The sequence below is a fragment of the Talpa europaea genome, assembly GCF_964194135.1.
Source record: "Talpa europaea genome assembly, chromosome: 3".
Taxonomy (NCBI): domain Eukaryota; kingdom Metazoa; phylum Chordata; class Mammalia; order Eulipotyphla; family Talpidae; genus Talpa; species Talpa europaea.
In genome coordinates, this window is record NC_140069.1 from 137,729,122 (window position 1) to 137,745,581 (window position 16,460).

General features: G+C 41.6%; 1 protein-coding gene across 1 annotated transcript in view; it reads left to right on the top strand.

Moving 5' to 3' along the window:
• The window catches only part of EXOC4 (exocyst complex component 4), a gene marked incomplete at both ends in the record, with an annotated part of 653,799 nt that overhangs the window by 577,902 nt on the left and 59,437 nt on the right, over window positions 1–16,460 (top strand). The window contains one exon of the mRNA XM_084230488.1: window positions 16,029–16,170. Coding sequence (XP_084086614.1) covers window positions 16,029–16,170 — 142 coding nt within the window. The remainder of the gene's footprint in view (window positions 1–16,028; window positions 16,171–16,460) is intronic.

Here is a 16,460-nt window from a genome sequence, read left to right on the forward strand (position 1 = left end):
AGAGAGAACTCGCCTGAAGGGAAAGAGGAGAGAATGAAATTGTCACTGAGCAACAAAGGATACAGTCCCATTATCCTGGTAGTTGATGCCATTCAGCCTGTTCTGGGCCTTGGTGGTAAATTGAAGATTCCTGGCTGGTCCCAGCATTTGGGGCTTTATAGCCTGGTGGGGCGGGTCAGCTCCCTAAGTCCTGAATACAGATCCATGGTGAAATTGACATGAGGTGTTCCTTTTACTTTTAACACAGTTTCCTAGGAAATATTGAAGATTCCAGGAAAAAGGAAAAAAGCAGTAGCTCGTCTTGTGGGATGGATGTTAAGAATGTTAAGTTTAGAAAGAGAGACTCGTCTTATATATTTTATGAGATTGTTTTTATTATGTATGTATGCCCCTGTGAAATCTTTTTAATTAAAATCAGCAAGGCTAATATGAGGTAATATATAAGAAATAACTTCACATTCCTAGGAAAATAGGCAGTGCATAAATCTCAGGGGAAGATAGTCAATCCAGAACCTTCTTAGGAAAATCAGCAAAAGACCTTCTGGCTCCTCATTTAGTTCCTTATGTCAGAATATAACACAGTCCTCCTAATAGTAGCTCTTTCTATTAAAAAAAAAAAGCCAGCTAAGTTGAAGAAACACCCTAATTTCTCTCAGGCTTTTAAACTTAGTTTTGTGGTATCGGCATGAGCTTCACTGCTTCAGGATTGTCCACCACAGAGCACACAGCCACCACCAGGAGAGTCCAGTCTCCCAAAGGAGACTAGACAGATGTCAAGGAGCACCTTATAGATCTGTCTCCCTAGACAGATCTCAAAGAGCACCTTATAGATGAAGACTCCATGGAGTGGCTGGTTAAAGGCTGAAAAGAGTCTCTGCCTGACTGTCCAGTCCTTGGGGAGATAATAGCATTTATAAACCCCAGAGAAATGAAGTACAATGATGTACCTCAGAGGCCTGGGCCTGACGCTCTCATTCTGCAGGGGTAGAAGGTTTTGAGCACCTTGACCAATGGGGAGAACCTAATCATCAGGATTAATGTGCAAGACTCAGCTAGAGAGAGATTGATATCTCTCCATTGTTGTAGACTAATAGGACTTCAGAGTTGTTGCTTTTTAAAAAATACACACCCTCCTTGTAGCCGGCCTCTATATAAATCAGATTTATCTATAAAATCGTATGGAAGATATTTTGTCCTTTTTCTTTAATTTTTTTTTTTAAGATTTATTTATTTATACAAGCACTGGGTACAGTCAGAAGCGCGGGAGGGTGAGAGAAGCAACCAGAGCCAGAGCGGGGAGCAGAGCAGGCGGAAGGACCGAAGTACACTGCTGAGGGGAGCAGCGGGCGGCAGGAGAGGTCTGCGCGCCATGTGGGACCCTCCCCCATGGCCTGGGAGCAGCCGGGGATCGAACTGGCGCTGCAGAGGATGCAGGCAGCTTCGCAACCCAGCGCGCAACCGCTGCGCCACCGGGGAGGCACCCTTTTCTTTAAATTTTTATAAAATAAGTAGCTAGCAAAAGAGGAGCAAGAGGAGGGAAGGAGAGAGAGAAGGAAAGAGGGAGGGAGGAAGGGAAGAAAAGAGCTAAATTTTTAAAGGCTGGATGTTTGCAGAAATGAATTGAAAACAGAGTTCTTCCAAAGACGTCATTGCCTTCTTCAGAGCGCTAATTTCCATGTGGCATGTATGCCTTCCTGCAGAGGCCGCGAGGAGCACCCCAGGCAGTCTGAGGAGACATTTCATTACTGGCTAGTGCACACATGCCATGAAAGGCATTAATTCACAAAATGAAAAACTAATATGTGTTTAGCTGGCTCTTCATCATCCGTGGCGGCTTCGCCATCATTAGTGTTTCCTGAGCTGACGAGGACTGGAGTCAGGCCTGCTTCTCCCCGCTCGCCTCCAGTGAGCTCGCCTCACCTCCTGAGCTGTGTTGGGAACCTCTCCTCTCTTCTCTGAAATGAGCTGCCCAGAAGTCCCAAGGAATCTGTAGGGTTATTCTGTTCAATTTTCTTTCTTTTCCCTGTGACTTCCGGTTGTGTCCCCAGCACAGACTAGCTTCGACGGCTGTGCCTTATGCCACACTCATCCAAGGGTTAAACCCCAGGCCATTTACATTTACAGAGGGGAAACCTGAAGTACAGAGGTATGAACTGTGACAGACACGATGTCTCAGAGACTGATCTCAGAGCCTCATTATTTCTTAATGAGCGAAAAAGAAATGTTAGCGTTCTCCTGCTTCCTTCTTTTCATGTCCTCACAGCTCTCTGAGCACCCCTCACTGCAGTCCCGCTCTCGGCCCACTCCATGATTTCTACCTTTTCATATGACAGGTGTTTAGACATCATTCATCTCAAGTGTTTTATTCATTTATTCCCTTGTAAATCTATTCCGGTGCTTCTTGGACTCCAGTGTTTTCTACTTTCTGGATCAGAAAGCCCTTTATTGGGCCTCCCTAGTGGCACAGGGGGTTAAGCACCGCACTATGAAGCAATCCGCAGCCTCTGCAGCACAAGTTCAATCCCCGGCCAGCCAGGGAGCTACCCACATGGCGCAGCAGACCTCTCCTGACTGGCCCACTGCTCCCCTCAGCAGTGTATTTCAGTAGATCTGCCTTTTCTGTTCCCCACTCTGTCTCTGGTGAATCCTCTCACTCCCCACATCTCTGGCCTGCACCCCAGCTCTTGTATTCATAAATAAATAAATCTTTAAAAAAAATAGAAAGCCCTTCTGTTATCATTTAGGTTGTTTCCTTCCCTAATGAAAACAGGTAATATGATATTTTAACAAACTGGAAATATCAGGATTGCTTCCGTAAGTTCAAAGCATATTTGAAACCATACTGCATAGGCCGTGCTAAAGCAATGTTAGTTACATGTCTTTATCTTTCGATAAAGGAACCCGGAAGTACTGCAAATGCAAAACCAGAGATCTTTACTCACTACGTGAAGGTTTGTTTTTCAGTTTTGTCTGTGATGGGTTCTTCGAGCTGCAGAGAACAAAAAAAGTGCTGAAAATGTTCTTTAATGTTACTTAGGAAAGTAAAGTTGGCTTTCCTCTGTTTTCGCCTTTGACCTGACGGTTTGGGTGTGTCCCCCGACTTTGCCAGCTGCTTCACTCTCGGCTGTCTTCTCCAGAGGGCATCCCCTGCCTGCCGAGGAGACAAAAAGACACACAGTAAATCAGGCATAGACAGGGATTTCTAAATCACGTGTTCCATTGAATTTATCCAATAGAAATTAAACTACATCGGGAAGTGCTACCTTATGGTGCTAAAAAAGAATTGGGAAACAGGTGAAAGGAAGCAAAGGGCTAGGAAACTAGCTGCTGGCTTGCAGGAATGGGGGGATGCAGGGAAGGCACCAGGGGTCTCACCCACCTGCCGCTAGGAAGCAGCTGCCACAGAAACTCTCCTGGAAGCTGCTGCAAGCCTCTTATTTGCCATCTGCCCGAGCATCTCTCTAACCCTGCAAGTGGAAATTAATGCCTTCCCTTCCTTCTCGCCTTCCACATCTTTTAGGAGTACCTCACACTGGCACAATCTACACTGCTGGCAAGACGTTGGAAAATGTAGTTCGTAGGTCTCCAGAAAAGGGGCTGGGATGGTGCCAAGTTGACAACAGACAAGGGCACAAGGCTACTTTCCAGTCTCACATTCTACAGCACATGTAATCTGGGGAGCATCAAGGGAGCATAGTCCCAAGAAAGCAAATAAAAGACACCCATGGTAGTAAAGATAAAAAACAGCTTCCTAAAATAAGCCCACATCAGCTGTTATAAGGCTTAATAAAAAACCTGACTTGTCAGTTTCTTTATATGCACATGGAAATAATTTATAGCACGATTTCTGTCTCTTCAGGGGAAACTAACAATTTCTATCATTTCAGGTCAAAATTTCAAAGCCTCTGTAGATTTGTAATCATCACCCCTTACCCATGTGTTGTTCTCTCTCCTAATGCCTTTGGTGGGGGGAATAAGCTGGTGCCATGAATCAATGCTGATTCTGAATATAACCATAAAAGGGACTTTCCAGGCCCTATGTGAGCAAAGTAGACCTGATCTCTCAAAAACAGAGAATTTCAAATCTTTCATTTCTAAGATAACACCATTTACCCAAGATCTGCAGAGAGCCTTTCCTTGAAAAGACATCCCTGACATTCCACCCTCAGCAAGTTCACTGATTAGATTATGGCTGGAATTCTATAGTCTCATCCTTCTGTTATCCCTTATTTTAAGGTCAAAATGTCATGAGTTTACACAGTACAAACGTCTTGCTCTGTCAACCTATCATTTCCATTCTATCCATTAGCCACGTGATAAGTTAGCTCTTGCCTCTCAGGATATTGACAAGGGTCTCCTCCCTGAGAGGCAGGGATGAGTAAGGGATGAGAGAAAGGGATGAGACCAGGAATCTCAATCTTCCAGGGTTCCCACCAGGAGGACCAGTGATAAATACTGAGGTTTAATGAGTATTTCCTATGTGCCCAGCATTATTCTAAATGCCTTTATGTGTTTTATTTCATTGCATCCTTACAATCATCCCCCGGGGCTAAAACCATCACTCCAGTTCTCATGCTTAATCATTTGCCCAAGATTACTCAGTTAGTAAGTGGTGACTTCAGAATTGAACCACTGTTTTCTGAGCCTAAACACAGTAGTCAATCCAAAAGAAATGGTATAGGTAGGAAAATTGGATCCATGATTAATACGAGAATATGCCTGTTCTTTTACTTAGAAAGAAGATGATTTCAATTTTGAGGCAATATCTTAAAATTATATAGTCCCCTGATAGATAAATGATTCCTTCTCTCTGTAACTTAACCTTCACTGGCATAAAAGAAGATATTAATCTTTTGGCTTTCAGGAAAGTTGATTCTGGAAGCAATGTATGTATTGTTAATTGTTCTAGGGATTCTAGGGTGAGACTGCAATGCATGTGTGATAGTAGTCATGTGTTACTAACATGGAAAGACAGAAATATGGCAGTGTGTTATTAACCTCCACAAGGCACTAGTCACTATGCGTACGGCACCGATTCATCAATTCAGCCTGCAAGGAAATATGGGGCAGAAGAGAGCTGAAATATCGGGCAGATAATCAACTGTTATCTCTACCGCATCCTGGGGAAGTGGCCACACTCTTCCTTGCTGGGAAGAAATTATCTTAGCAAGATTTACACCTGCAAATCCTGCAACCATATCTTAGCAACTTAATTCTCTATATCGCTCACTTCCAGCTACACAGCTAGTCTCTGTGATCGTCTGTGTGCTTGGTGGCAGAGTCAGCTCTCTCTTCCAGACACATGTGTTTTTTGTGTGTGGTCCCCACAGCAGTAAGATCAGAGTGAATGGAACTCCTGGGATTCTGCCTCTTTTGCTCTCTGGTCACAGTCAGTTACCAGGACTCACCATCAAATGTATAAAACTAGTCTAGTTGTTCTAAAATCTACAGAAAGCTAAGCTCCCTGGTGACGCAGGGGATTAAGACTCAACTTATGAAGCTATTGGCAGCAAATGCAGCACAAGTTCAATCCCCAGCCAGGGAGCTACCCACATGGCGCAGCAGACCTCTCCTGTCTAGTCTGCTGTTCTCCTCAGCAGTGTATTTCAGTCAGTCCACTTATTCTGTTCCCCACTCTCTCTGGTTGATCCTCTCACCACCCCCCCCCACCTTTGCCCTGTACCCCAGTTCTTGTATGCATAAATAAATCTTTTTTTTTTTAATTTAAAAAAAATCTACAGAAAGCTATAGATGGAGCCCCAGGACACTGTGTTTTTGTCATTTATTCATATAACATAGCTTTATTGAATAAATTGTAGTAGAAGTGGGAGTAGTAATGGTAATTGTCATATACTAAGCACTAAAGTGTCAAATGCTCTTCTAAGCCTTTCTGTATTTTCTCATTGCATCATCATAATCCTGGGAAATAAGTATAATGATCTACCTTGCCTAGGTGAGAAATTTGTAATGGAGAAGTTCATCAGAATAATCCATGAGAAAGCCAGTATTTTAACTTAGGTCTGTCTCCAGTGGGCCCCTTCTAGTTCACTGCACTTGATGTTTCCAGGATCTGCATTACATACTGGGGATACAAAGATAAAAGTGACATTGTTCCTACTCTGAGTCAAGAAGATAATGGTATTTCTCCACTTGGGCCCAATGTGTGAATGATGCAGCTGCCTAAACAAAAAACTCATGAAGACAGGCCCCTGCAAAGAGTTAAATTGAAGAGAGGCACCATGTAGGACATTCACTGAACTTGTTGAGTCCTTGTTCTTGTTTTGTGGCTTCTGTTTGCACTGTCCTTTGACATTTGCCTTATTTCTGTTTGTTGTAGTTTCATTATTTTAAGTGGATTTCGTGTGTCTCATGTACCCAGTGAATAGGCCAGCCCCTAAGACTAGGAGATTCACAAATGCTAAGACTAGGAAGGCCCTGTTTGAACACATGGAGTAATGCCATCGCTTTGCCATATGATGTTCTTGCCACTAAAATTCTGTTAAAATCTAAATCTGTGTCACTTATTCACCTAAAATATCTGATGAAGCATTTGTGGACAATTTAAGATACTTTTTGAGCTGGGATTTTACAGAAATGCAGAAGGCTTGTGAAAAGTCCATGGTGGCTAACATAGTCCTACAATAGTGCCTTTCAACAGAAGGACAGGAGCTGTGCATTAGCTTTCCATGGCCCCCTCCATCGCCACCCCCCCATTTCTCTTTCATATCTGCAGGCTCTGAATTGACCACAACACATGCCTTTTTAAGTAGATGATTAGGTTTTTACCAGGCCTCAAGGAAGATTATCTGAATAAAGGAAAAAGTATTTTCCCGCAAGACCAGAAGAGTCAGAGACCTGTGCTGTCACTTTCAAGGTGTAAACCCACATGACTGTGCTGGTTTGTGGTGTTTGTTGGTAGGATTCAAAAGCTGAACATCTTGGATTGTTCAGGTGGTGACCATCCAGCACTGTGTCCTGACTAACTGGTGTGATTTTTTTTCCTCCATGCACCTCAGCAGTCTGGAGTGTATAGTGCCAGCTCAGAATTGGCCTCCTGCCCTGTGGCAGCCTGAAGAAACAGCTCTCCAGTTTTACCTTGGTTCTTATTTTCATTTTGCTCTGCACTCCGGGCCTTACATGAATCTCCTTTGTTTGCCCTGTATAGGTCAATATTTGGACTAATTCTTCAGTTTCAAGCACTCAAAGCCTTTTTGGAGCTGCCACTTCTTGCCCTGAAATAGAATTATGTTCCAGGCTAGTGAACTATTTGGAAGATATTAGGCTAAAGACATTTTGGAGATATTAGTGAGGAGAAGGCGGGGGGGGGGGGGCATGAATATAAAATTCTTTGATTTGTTCTTCACTTGAAGATTAAATTCAAAAGGCATTATTGCTGAGTGTAAGGCAGAGCTGGAGGCTATGAGAAATGTCAGGAAGCATAAGTTATTGCTTTTGATCTCCCTGATCTCTCCATCTACCTGGGAGATGATCCAGGCAGAGTCTGTGCATGGTGGAGAGTGCTGAGGTGCAAGGAGGCCCAGAGTGTTACCAGAGCAGGGAATGGTCCGCAGCTGGGCCAGGCACCAGCCTGTGGTCCTCACAGCTCTGAGTTGTACAGCTGAGGAAAACAAGGCTTAGAGTTGTTAAGAAAGGCAAAGACTAGGGCCTCCCTGGTGGTGCAAGGGGTTAAGTCTCAGCACTATGAAGCGATCCTCAGCCACTGCAGCATGAGTTCTATCCCCAGCCAGGGAGCTACCTACATGGTGCAGCAGACCTCTCCTGACTCACCCGCTGCTCCCCTCAGCAGTGTATTTCAGTAGATCCGCCTGTTCTGTTCCCCACTCTGACTCTGGTGAATCCTCTCACCCCTCACACCTCTGGCCTATACCCTAGTTCTTGTATGCATGAATCAATAAATAAATATTTTAAGAGGGAGGGAGGGACGGAGAAGGAAGGAAGCAAGGAAGAAAGAAGACTAAATTATATCCCTCAGAGAAGCAGGAGGAAAGAGTATGGTATTGATAGAGATGAAAATTACTCTTAAGCAGTATCCTTAAAGTTAAGGGAAAATATACTTTATAAATGTGTGTATGGGAGGGGATATGGAGTGGGTCATGATAATATATTCTCAAACAGATTTTAGTGACCACCCAAGACATTAGGCTGAGCAGTGAGTAAGAAAGGTGTATCTTCTCCCAAAGAGTTACCATTGATAGGGTGATATAAGTCATTTCAGAGAAGAGAGAAGAGAGAGATAACTCCAAAGAACACTAAAAAGTTACATAACCCATAGTTGTATGACCAGTAGGGGAAAAGGTGTAACAGGTGATCATAAATAATGAATAGTACCACAGAACAGAAAGTAGTCTTTGCCTCCCGTCCCCACTGGAAGACTTTTTCTGACCAGAAATATATTATCAATGGGGACGCTAGACCCTAGCAAACAAATATAATTAAGATGCATTCCCTTCACCCTCCAGTTCTTCCACCCTTATATTTTTTCCTCTGTGGTAATTCATTTCCTCTACTTTTCCACTCCCCAGTTTTTAAAAAAATCTCTTCCATGTGCCTTTCTTTCTCCAAAAGAGTGGATAAAAGAGAGCTTGCTTCCAGAGGGATCAGTGAAAAGACATCCTCATTGCACAGATATTGTTTATAGCTTGCAATTGATAGTTTGCAAATAATTCAAGAAGGCTGAAGATGGAGCTGGTGGCATTAAGCTTGGTGGCATAAGCTAGCTGGCATTATTATTTGGTAGATTCTCTGTCTCATAGAGACGGCTGTGTGCCAGCGCTTGTTACACACATGTATGTGCCTACTAGGCCTCATCTGACTAATGACCGATGCCCCCATCCTTTGAATAATGATTCTGTTGGTCGAGGAACAATTTGAGTCAAAATCATTTGACTTTTCTAGTTCACACTGAGAATTTTTCAGTGTCTGGACTGAAAAGAGAGCTATTATTTAGGAAAAGAAGTGCCATTCCTTCTGAAACCGAAGAAAAAATTGTAAAACAAGGAGTTTCTTAGATGGGCCCCATCCTTATGTATAAGCAGAGCAAAAGTTCAAACTCTATCATAGATTGTTTGGAATGTGGGAAAGAGCAATTAAATAAGTGACAATTATAGTGGCTAAAGCTAGCACTATTGGCAAAGTATAGCTAAGTGTTAAAAAAAAAATGACTCAGAGAGTGATCAAAAGAGTCCCCAGGAAATTTTCATTTGGAATAATTGACTTAGATAAGAAAGAAAGGACATTCCTATCCTAAGCAAATTCAAATTAGGTGCTAATAAGATAGCAGAGCTTCACTGTGTGAATACCCCTATCCATTGGAGAAGCTAGTAGATTTCATAAATAGATCATTTATTTCACAAACACTTATTAAGTGCCTTCTGTATACAAAGAACTGAGGTTAGGGAAAGTTAGCCTGTAGATGTTTGCAAATAATTCAAGAAAATACATAAAAACTAGGGGTAGTGGTATAGATGTTAAAAAGGCGGAGGATGGAGCTAGCTGGCATTAAGCTTGGCGCCGTGGAATAATATATGACACTTGTAAACCCTAACCCATTATTGCACTTGATAGTAGCATATCCCTCTGGCATCTAAGGAGAGGAAGGAGGTTAGATGTGGGGGGGGTGGTCTACTATCCTAGCCCCCATCCACGGGCCTGGTGAGCCTCTTGAATTCTTAGTGTCACAGACCTAATCAGCATCTCTATTTTCATTTTAAAAACCTGTCAGCCAGGTAACAACATAAAAGGTTCTTCAAAATTATTTATAAGGCTAATAACACCTTGCTCTGGGAGTTAGGAGGGTGCTATTACCACAATTTTCTAAATAGGAAAACTGAAGATAAGAAAGCAAATCATTTTATCCCAAGTTCAAGCAGAGATCGGTAGGTGGTGTCTGTCATTTCTCCATATAAATAGGAAGATGAGTCAGAAATAATGATTGTATCAGAATTTGATCTCCTAAAATGTTTTCCAGTGAGAAAATCTCCCGGGATCATTTTTCATTGTCCTTTTCCATCTTTGAAAAAGTTTGAGTTCAGAGTTAACCTTTCTTCCCTGCTGTGATAACCATCATTCCCTTTTCAATTTATCACTTTCATGACAGCTGATACCAGTCTAAGCTAATATTGTAACAATTTTAGATAATATTGCAGATGCACAAGGACATCCTCATCTGAATCAATTAAAGAAGTCACAGTAAGTTGCCATTGAAAGTGTAGCAGCTGCATCCTTGAAAACAGATGCTCTTCTGGGTCTGAATGAGTCTAATTTTGACTAATTTTAAGACCTACACAGATTTCAGTCTGCTTAATATTAGGATGTGGAACCACTTGAGACATCCTAATGTCCTGGGCTGATTGCTTCTCCATGACAGTGTGTTAGTTTTCCTTGAGAGATGCTAGGTATTTGATATGCCAGGGATTTTATATCCATAGAAAAGACAAACCCCAAGTTTTGGCTGTAAGCAAAGCAGACTTGTGTAATTAAAGTGACTCCTCAAAGCAACACAATTTATAGGGAAACCCCTCGAACTGTAGGGATTGACCAGAATTGCTCTAAACTCGACCTCTCTGCAAAATTCGTGGAGAGCCCAGTAAGCCAGCTATAATGAACTGCTTCCTATCTTCACCGTGTCCCTAGAATGTATTCAAGTAACTAAGGAGAAAGTTACAACTTGTAAATGACAAGTTGTTCCACCTCTTTTCTTTATCATTCATATTATTTGGTCAGTTAAATTTGTTCAGTTTAATTTTAAAAAGCATTGATTAAGCATCTGCAATTCCTCCAGTTATTCTTCTGTCCTTTATAAATGGAGATCTTGATTGCTGATTGATTGATTGATTAATTATTGATTGATTTTCCCTCCACTGAAGGAGTTAATGATCTGTTAGGGAGACATAGTGATAAGCAGATAATATCAATGAAATAGAATAGCTACTATACTAGAATTATATTGGGGGTGGGGGGCAGAGAAGATAAATAAATGGATATCCCTGCCTGAAGAATCAGGCAAGTGTTTCTGAAGCAGAGAAAGCATGAATCATTTTGATGAAGGATTAAGAGTCATCGGCATGGCATAACCATGAAACAGCATGATGTGTTTAGGAAATTTGCTTTAAAAGGGTGGGGCTTAAGAACAGGGTTGAAGAGAGGATACTTTGAGAAGGAAAGCAAAAATGGTGCAAGATGACCAAGACTGAGTGTTGGGCAGAAACACGGAATCACGAAAAGCCTTCCTAAGGAACTTGGGATAGTGCGAGCAATGGGAAACAGTGGTGGTACTCTAACAAGAAATGAACACAATTGAATTTATGTTTTAAGCAAATAACTGTTTACCTAATTTATATTTAATTAAATATGGAGGATCAAATTAAAATAGGAGCCAGGCAATGACATTAGTCAGTGACAACGGCATTTATCCGTAGAAGAGATGAAGCTTAAGCCAAGTGACAGTAGATATAAAAGATATATTGAAAGAAAACATTTAGGAAATAAAATTGGTAGAAATTAGTGTTTGCGGGCCTTGCCTGGTGGCGCAGGCAGTTGAGCACCACACTGTGAAGCTGTCCACAGCCTCTGCAGCACTGGTTCGATCCCTGCCAGCCAGCGAGAATCCCACATAGCACAGCAGACTTCTCCTATCTCCCCCGCTGCTCCCCTCAGCAGTGTGTTTCATCAGTCTGCCTGTTCTGTTCCCTGCTCTGTCTCTGGTGAGTCCTCTCACTCTCCGTGCATCTGGCCTGTACCCCGGTACTTGTATAAATAAATAAATCAATCTTAAAAAAAAAAAAAAAAGAAATTAGTGTTTGCTGAGGAGAGTGTTGAAGCAAAGAGATTCAAAGATTACTCTCGTGTTTGCAGCTGAGATTCCTGCATTAATAGACCGCTGATGGAAAGAGATTTCAGGATAATGAGCAGATTCCAAAGATAGATAATGAGTTTAGTTTTGAGCACACTGCATTTGAGATGCCTATAGGGAGTACAAGGAATGAGAGCTTGAAAGTAGTTGGTCAGATGGAGTTTGGGAGTCATCAGTTCCTAGATAATAGCCAATACCATGAAAATGGATGTATTCACTCAGACAACGTAGAGGAGAACCCATAAGAGAGCTACAGAGAAAAATCCATGGGAATACCAGCACATATATTATAGGTGGACTAAAGGAAGAGGACCCAGTGATGGAAAGTAAAAATATCAGAAAGTTAAAGGACATCCAGAGGAATATGATGCCTAGTAAGCCAAAAGAAGATAATTTCTAGGAGGAAATGGCCAGTCATTTTGATTGTAGCAGAAAACCTCTCTGAAATTTGGGCTGAAAAGTGCCCATTGGATTTGGCAATTAGCCTATCACTGATGGTGATTATCAAAATAATTAATAAAGAGGTAAAGGCGGACATCAGATGGTACATGGAAGTGTTAATAGAAGCCAGACTATAGCAAATACTGAGAATTCTTTGGAAGTTTTACTATGAATCTGAGGCACTTGAGAGAGAAGTAGATTAGGAAAAGGGCAAAGGGCTGAGGCCAACAGCATGAATTTGGGAAAAGTTGCAGAGAAAGGGAAAGGCAAAAGCCAAGCCCTAGAAAAGGGTAAATAAAGGTGGAAGTGTAACTGTGGTTTGCAGTTCAAGGCTATTTTGAGATTAAAATATAGGAAATTTTAATGCCAAAAATCTGTGCTTTCGTTTTCCTGTGAAAAGATGGGTTCAAACTAGGGGCTCTGAAACCCTGGGATGAACTCACGGTTTTATCAAATTGCCACATAAGACTCTATTTAGGGGGTCATTGACCAGGTGACAAGATACCAGTCACCTTGATGTATAAATGAGACTGAGCCCCCAAGTGCTTCCCTTTCCAGAGTCTAGAGTAAAGTAGAGCAAGAAGTAGAAATATCTGTAGATTCACCTAACCTGTAGCATCTACCCTGGAGACCAAGGTTCAGCTTCCTCATATAGACCAATTCATTTAATACAGAAAGCCACAGTTACTCTACCGCAAGTAGTTAGGTGTCTCAAAAGTCGCTTCCTTGCATGCAGTGATTATAAGAGAACATGAATGTTATAAATAATCTGATGTGACCTGTCCTCAGTATATTAGAAAAACAGCTCAACAGCCTTATTTTAATAAGGGTGTAAAAGAACTGGATGTAGTCCAGAGGTGTGGGGAGTGAGAGAATTCACCAGTGACAGAGTGGGGAGCAGAAGAGGCAGATTTTGCTGAAATATATGGCTAAGGGGAGCAGCAGTATAGGAGCAGTGCTCCCTGGCCAGGAATCGAACTCAGGCCATAGTGGTGATAGTGCTGAGACTTAACCTGTAGGCCACCAGGGAGACCTTTGCTAATATTTAAATCCGACATAATGAGGCTCTGCCGATGTGAAGAGCTGTCCCTGAGATAGATGTGTAATCAAGTGCCCTCTAGAAGAGTATGTGCACATGTGTGTCCAGTAACTTCTTTTCTTGACTCTAATCTCCAAGAAGACTCTGACAGCATTGCTTTCTTGGTAGGTTTCTATTTGACAGTTAAGAATTAGTTAATTATTTTGTGTTGTCTTTGCCACACTCAGCATTTCTCGCTCAGCATGCTCCTTCTTAAAAAAAATTTTTGTCAATTTCAGTGAGCCCTCAGGAATTCATAAGCCAGCTTTTCAGTAGTGTTCTGGGCATAATTTTCATGTTGCTTTACTAAAATGTTATGTGTTTGCTGTAGATTACAGTCCAGCAAAATGTGCAGCTTGCTGCTCCCCCAAGCTTCGTTTGCTTCCCTCATTGCAATTTTTACCTGGACTGTTTATCTTGCTGTTACCTTAGTCTTTTGGAATTGTTTTTCATTTACACAGTTTGACAATAGTCAACTGATATTCATAGAGATTATGTTTCTTTATAGTAAGAAAAGGTATTTTTTTTTCTTGGTGGAATTTGTCCAGAATATCTTTAATAAAGTTGGAGAGATGAGCTGTAGACCTCAGTTCAGGGTCCCATTTCTTCAGTTCTGATTTCTGCCCTTTTCCTTGATAAATAAATAAATAGCTCTCCATGCCAGTGAGTCTCACACAACAGGGGAATCCAGGGATTCAGAAGTCCAAAATTGATTGGAAATATTAGAACAGTGTTACTTAAAGTTTCAGTTGTCCACGTTGCCAAATGAAGACATTTGAAAACAAAGCAGTGATCTCACCTTGAGACCAAACGATGGGAGAACACTGTTACACTAGAGAGGGCATGCATGTTACCATCCCGTCTCCTGGAGATGGAGTTCGTGACCATCTGGGATGATGCCAAGGCTGGAAATAGCTTTAAATCTATGTGGCTACATTCCCTTCCACCTTGCACACCAGTTCCCTTGAACAAAAATGTGTTTGTCTGATCTTTTAATGTGTTAAAGTCTGATTCCATAGAGAAGAGCTTGACCTTGTGAATCTGAACTTTCTCTTCCTAGACGTGGCAAAGTCTAGGACAGCAGGCAGCACAGAAAGTGGTTGACACTGCTGCACCCTACCCTGTAAGGTGGGCACCTCCTGAGTTAGCCAGTGGTGCCCCCCAAACCCCACATGCCCTTAGTCCAGGGAGCCCAGGCAATGCAAAAACTGAACCCTCTGATAAGGAGAATTTTCAGGTGGAAAGCAAAAATACTGATAAATGGATATTGAACTTCAAGATGGATGGAATTATTTTTTAAGTATCTGGTTGCTATTATTAAGCTTAAGACCCTTAACTTGGACAAATCACATGATGAAGAAGAAGAATAATGACTTACAATTATTCTTTATATTAATGAGTGGGCCTTATGTACTGTTGTTCCATACATTTTAAGCTATAATAATCCATTCAGTGCTCCCAACAAACCCATGATCTAGGTACTATTGTATATTTGCAGATGAAGAACTGAGGCAGACAAATTTGAGTAATTAGCTCTTAATTACATAAAAAGTAAGTAGTGGAGACAGAACTCAAAGCCAGTCCTTGAGATTATAGGTACGAGAACTTTGAAGGGGAATTGGAAAATTCTTTGTGATCTTTGAAAAACTGTGGAGAACTGGAAATACAACCAAAGTCTAGATATAAACGATTCTTGTTCACATTTTTTCTGTGTTGTATTTTCCTGAAGAAAATGTTCAAGTGCTATTAACTATTTTATCAATCATTGGGGAGAGATATAGTAGGTAACTTTATCAAAGTTTCCAATAACACCTTTTCAGACTTTTAGTTGACCGTATTCTCTCAATGAGTTAAAGTAGAAAGAAGCTCACCACTATTCCCCGGCCGAAGACTTTGAGGCCTACATGCAAGAAACGTGGCATCTAGAACAAGGGAGTTGAACATTCTCTCCTGACAGGTCAAACCACTCTGGAGTATATATGATGTTTGATCCTCCATCCCACATTTCAGAGGAGATATAGAACAGCTGAAATGCTTTTGTTGGTGATTAGAAAATTAATCCAAATATTTAATAGTTGGAAAATGGGGGACATTATGTTGGAAAAAGGAAGACTTCGTGGAAGTCCAAAGAGATATCTTCAGTATTTGAAAGGTGGACACATATGAGAATGTTTGCCAAGTTAGTAGAACCAGAGTCAGTGAATGAAAGTTAGTGAAAACGTACGTCTTTTTGTGAGATAGTCAGATCTCTCAGAAACAGGACAGGCTGCATTAAAAAGTGTTGAGTTTTCACAAACATTTGTGTGGATGTGTAACCAGAAGTTGCACAGCCACTTGAAGATGCGGGAAGGACACAAACGTAGACAAAGAGGTGAGGCCAGACAACTATGATACTCACTTCCAGCTCAGAGATTCTGTGCCAATCATCCTATGAATGAACTGAAGACAATCAGCTCAGCTTCTATGTGTAACCAAGTGTTTAAATGGTCTGTCATATCCTGGATATCTAATGCTGCCAACACTAGAATTAGCCAAATTGGTAAAAACAACACAAAGAGCAACCAAATAATGTTATTTCCAAAAAATCTGTAAGTGTCCGATGAAATGATTGGTGTTATGTGCTCACCCCTCTTTCAGTGCTGTCTCCTGCTCAAGATAGCCACACGAGCGTGGATCTCCCCCCGGTGTCAGAGCAGATCATGCAGACTCTGAGCGAACTTGCCAGATCTTTCCAGGAAATGGCTGACTGCTGCTTGCTGGTCCTACATCTGGAAGTCAGGTAGGACACAGCCCAGCCCAAGACTTTCTGGTTTCAGTGCACTGTGCTGCCTAAATCATTGGCTTATTTCTGGGGAGTCCTAATGTAACTTTTAGTTCTGATTATTGATGTTGCCCCTTTTGTACACGAAAAATGATTTTTAGCTTTCATCACTATGAAGGTTTTTAATCACCTCCTGTATTGTGAATATGAGGACCCAGAGTTTGCATGGCCTACCCCATCAATGACTGGATCTGAATGTCTGCACAAGCTGGCTAGCTAATCTGAAGTCAGATAATTGACTTTTCTAA